Source organism: Silene latifolia, chromosome 10 (assembly GCF_048544455.1).
Source record: "Silene latifolia isolate original U9 population chromosome 10, ASM4854445v1, whole genome shotgun sequence".
Classification (NCBI taxonomy): Eukaryota; Viridiplantae; Streptophyta; class Magnoliopsida; order Caryophyllales; family Caryophyllaceae; genus Silene; species Silene latifolia.
This window is the reverse complement of record NC_133535.1, coordinates 143,781,267-143,786,596: the sequence shown is the minus strand read 5'-3', so window position 1 is coordinate 143,786,596 and position 5,330 is coordinate 143,781,267. Positions and strand designations below refer to the sequence as shown.

Sequence of the window (5,330 nt, the reverse complement as noted above, 5' to 3'; positions counted from 1 at the left end):
GCTTTAATATAATATATGATAACCGTAGTAAAAGAAGCTAGATTCTACGCCGTACAAAGTATTGATACATTTGGTTCTTTTTGCATAAGATATGTTTATTAAAGTGAGATATGATGTCATCGTTCAAAGATGAGATGATATCATACGACTTGTATTAGTTGTATTATAATGAAAATTTTGTTGGTTACTCAAAAAATAATGCAGGAATTAATTCAATTGAAGTGGACATCAAAGAAAGTAAAATGACAGTGAATAGGGAGGTTGATCCCGTTGCTGTTGTATGTAAAAATGACAGTGATTGGGGAGGTTGATCCCGTTCCTGTTACACAAAATAAATGACCTGATAACTCCGTTCCATACAAGTAACAAGTTATACAAGTTTAGCGTTTCATATATGAATAATTGTATGTAAAAATAAATTGTAGACATATTACAAGAAGGAAAATTAAGCAAGATATTCTACCAGGTACCTTTATTTTTCCATATTTTACATAGTACCCTCTTTTGAAATAAAAATCTTTGACTATTTATAATTCTTGGTTACGAACTCCAAACACGGCAAATCATCAGTTAGTTCCACCAAAGAGTTCCTTCAACTTCTTCACTTGGGCAGCATCCACCAAAGTGATCTTCTCAATCACATCTGTTGGCAAATCATTTCCAAACAAAGAAGTGGTTGTAGTTTGGAAACCAGGGCTCGGACTGTTTAAACTAACAAACGCAAGAGCAGGTTCGTGACCTACATTTACTTGAAAATGCAACATACTTTGTGGGAATATCATTATATCACCCTTATTTAACGTTTTATAGTAAGCAACATTATTTGAATCAATAAAACCAGCAATAATTGAACCATCAATTACCAAAATCAGTTCCGAAACACGGTGGCTGTGGATTGGGATCACTCCACCCACACCGATGTCAAGTCGAATCATCGAAAGGCCCAATCCGTTTAATGCAGGAAATGTTGTATCGACTGCAAACGTTGAAGCGGCATTGAAAATGTTGGCTGACGTGTTCCCTGGAACGCCTAATCCGCAGAAAACAAAGTCGTCGACGGTTAAATTTCCCGGGTTCTTACACGGATATCCGACAGGTCCCACCGGGTAATTGAAGTCTGCTACGCAGAAATCGACAACACTTGTAGCGGATGATACCGTTAAAAGGACTAGAAACGAAAATAAAAAGGAGAGTTTTGGTAATTCCATGTTTAGAAAATGTTGATAATTAAGAGTGTGTAAGTGTGTTTAGGTGTGATTTAGGGTAATGTGGGAGGACTATATATAGGAGTTCAAAGGTATGTAGTCTATGTACAATGCTTGCTTGATTCTCTCATTGCTTACGTGAATATAATCATGTTCATTTCATATAATAACAATATAATGCGCAGCCGTGTAAGACTACATACTTTCAACGAAGAAATTTACATGAGCAATTTTAATTTGCGTGACAAAAAAAACTACTCCCTCCGTCCGTCCCAGTCATTTGTTGTCCTATTCAGAGGCGGAGCCATGATTTAAATACATATAGGGCTATATTATATTCTCTCCTATTCTCCATATTCTTCCCCTTTGTTGGGGGCACAAGAATTAAGGAGGGTAATAAAGTATGAATTGTGGGTTGGGTGAGGTTTGGTGATAGAAGAGAGGAATGAATAAAATAAGGAATTGTGAGTTGGGTGGAGTTTGATGATAGGAGAGAGGAATGAATAATCTTATCTTTATTAATTCAGAAGACAACACTCAATCCAGGGCGTGCCACGTCATTAATTCAACCTTTTATTTTTTTTGGAAATACATGTATGGTGGGACCCGTTAGTGTGCAATGTATTTATTTCTTCAGAATTTCGGCTATACAAACATGCGACAAATTGCGTCTTAGAACAAATACTATGAAATAATACTATGAAATAATTTTATACATTTCGAATAAATGAAATTAATGGCATATAAGCGAAATGAATTACAAATCGAAATAAATGAAACTAATTACAAATAAATGAATTACATAATTTTTTTAAAAAAAATTAAATAATAATAAAATTACATAATTACGAGAAAGAATTACATTTAATAACGGGATTGAATTACATATAATGCGAATAAATTACATGCATAATTTTTAAAAACTAGATAGTACGATTTATATTTTTTAAAAAATATCCTTTGTTATTTTCTCTTAAACTATTGGATGTGAACACGTATTTATAACAAGTTTAAACATTAATTATGTAGATGATGATTTAGACCAACTAGATAAGTACAATAGAAATGCAAAAAACAAAAACAAAAATACATCCAAAAACATTAATACCGGCCCAAATACATACCCGTGCAATTTTGCACGGGTTTAAAACTAGTTAGGAATTAAATAAGGAATTGTGAGTTGAGTGGGGTTTGGTGATATGAGGGAGGAATGAATAAAATAAGATTAAAAGTTTCCAAAAAAGGAAAGGGGAAGAAAACCTGAATAATCCGTTTTAGGAAAGAGAGAAGAAAATGGAGAATAAAAGGGAGTAGAATTTTTGAAATACGGTTATAATTTTTTTTTAAGTTCAAAAGTGCTATAAGCAGTATTTGTAATTTAAGGGAAAAAAAACAACATGAGTTTAACAGAGATTAAATAATTTTTTTTTTAATATAAATTTAGAGTGGTTCGACAATTTTCTACTTCAAATCATTTCGCTATGTATTTATGTTGTCAAATTTGTAACACATCTATTAAACGTAGACTTACTTGCTTGAAAATAGAAGATTTAATAAAAATATATTTAAAAATCTAAAACATAATGAATTTCATGTAAAAAATGATGGTTGGAAGACTTGTGTAATAAAAGATACCCAAAAGTCTGAAACTTACTTAATGAGTTTCATGATATACAAAAAAATGATGTAAAAGGCTTAAACCCTCAACCTTCCAACTCATGCTACCTATAACAAAGAGGGCTGTAAAACGTCGTCGACGTTTTATAACAAATCTTCGACGTTTTTTTTTTTTTAAAAGACACTCCCTACCCTTCCTCTCCCTCTCTCTCTACTCTATTCTCTCCCAAACAAACAACTAACCTTAAAAAAAAAAATCAACACTTTGTTCATCCGATTCAATGTTAAACAACGAACAATCTACATCAAACGCTAACAACGATTCATCGATAACTAATTAACTACTTATTCTATTTCTCGTTTGAATCGAATTATTATGAATTGAATTGATAATCGAATTACATGTTAACTTGATATGAATGGTATTAGCTTGAATCTAAATAGTCTTCATAGAATTAGTATGGAATTACCTTATGAATAGAATTAGCATGAATCGAACACGTCCAATAGCCATCGCAAATTTGTTTGTCGTCAATAGTTAGACTTTGAATTTCACAGTCCTGCATGGATATGGACGTGAACATTCATTGTCCTTCATGGACAGGGACGTGAACATTCATCGTCCGGCATGGATATGGACGGCTGCATTCAACGTCTGGCCTGAAGAGGGACAATGAATCCACACGTCCAGTATGGGCAGGGACAATGAATTTGCACGTTGATATTCTACGTTCTTCACCCAATTAGACGTTGAGTTTCTACGTCCTTCACCCTTTTGGACGTAGAATCCTCACGTCTTACCCCCAGCCAGACGTTGAATCATCACGTCCTTCTCCAGCCTAGACGTTGAATATCAACGTCCCTATCTATCCCCTTTCCCTCCATTAAACCCGACATCCAACAAATTCCTCGACAACAATAACAACACCAACAAGAGATCCTTCTTTCGACAACAATAACAACAACAACAAATACGACGACAACAATAACAACAACTGCACATTCGACAAAAACAACAACAAGAAACAAATTAAACCTAATCATTTTGGGCAAGAGCTTAATCGAAATTGTTTATTTGCTCAAATTTGGTGGTTTGTTCGGTGTCATGGTGGGCAAGAGCTTTGACGACGGTGATGGTGGGGGTGGTACTGACAGTAGCGGTGTGATGGTGCGGTGGTCCTCGTCGTCGACGGTACTTAATCAAAATTGTTGATGTTTTTGGGGTTTGGTTTTTGGTTAACATTAATCAACTTTGCTAGCTTGCTACAATGTCTATAGTGGATAGTAAAAATTATTTATCCTTAACCATGTAGGGCTATAGCCATAGTAGCCACCCCTCTCTCCGCCCATGGTCATATTTTTCATTTTGGGTGTCTTAGACAATTGTTGTCCTTTTTATTTTAGGACTACATTTGATGAGTAATTTGATCCTACACACCCAATTTGGTCTACTTGTCATTTAATAATTGGTCAATTACTCTTTCCTTGGTCTTTGTTCCAAACCAAAGGACCAGGACGGAGGGAGTAATGATATTACCCACTTTCGCAAAATAAGCCGAACTATGATTTAATCTAAAATAAATCATGTTATAGTCTTTCAAGAGTCTTTGTTTGGATGGTGGCGTGTTGGGGTTGGATGTGGTAATGGTTTTCGTCCATAAGATAATGTCATTTGATTCTCATTTATTGTGTTTGATGTTTTTCTTAACAATCTCCTTTTTTAGGAGTCTTTGTTTTAGTTTTTGTGTTGGTAGGACTGTGAAGGTGATTGCTCGTTTGTATTGTGTGATTTCACTGCAAATCGGTTTTATGTGGTGAAGCTGGATAGGGGATTCATTGTTGGGATTTATTTGTTCCAACGTGCATACTTGTCTGGCTTCTTCACTCATTACATTTTTAATTTGGCCATAGAGATCGACCGTCCTTCAAGGTGTAGAACATCGTTGCCAAAATCGCGATCCGGATCGTACCATCCTACGATTCAAATAGTGGAAAACTATTCAAATAGCTGTAGGATCGTTTTGGTGGTAGAATCGGTACAGGATTGTTCAGGTTGGATAGGATCGTACAAGATCGTGTAGGATCGATGGTACGATCGTTCAGGATCATAAAAGACTTATTTATGTTACAAATTTGTGAGTTGGTTGTTCTTCTATACTTACAACTCTATGGTATATGTAATATATCGATATGATTATTAAAACTTTCATATCATTAAATAGACTTTTACATTATATATTTCACAAATTATACCAAATTATTTACATAAACTTGTTTATCCAAGCTATTTGTAGGATATTATGATCGATCCCTCAATTCGATCCTGCGATCGGATCCTACCACCCTCTTCGATCTAATGTAGGATTCCGATCTTGACGACATTGGTGTAGAAGAATCTTTACCACTGGTTGCATGCTTCTTTGGTTTGCTTTCCTCAACAAATTTCTACGTCCTTGTAGCATAATTAAGTGCACCTTGTTCCTGCCTCTCTGTTGTTCAATCATTTTA

At 34.8% G+C, this 5,330-nt stretch overlaps 1 protein-coding gene across 1 annotated transcript; it reads right to left on the bottom strand.

The window, feature by feature from the left end:
* Positions 1–336: 336 nt before the first annotated feature.
* On the bottom strand, positions 337–1,283 carry LOC141606134 (auxin-binding protein ABP19a-like). The gene has a single exon (XM_074425153.1). The coding sequence runs from the start codon at positions 1,206–1,208 to the stop codon at positions 567–569; it is 642 nt and encodes a 213-aa protein (XP_074281254.1). The 5' UTR covers positions 1,209–1,283; the 3' UTR covers positions 337–566.
* Positions 1,284–5,330: the final 4,047 nt, after the last annotated feature.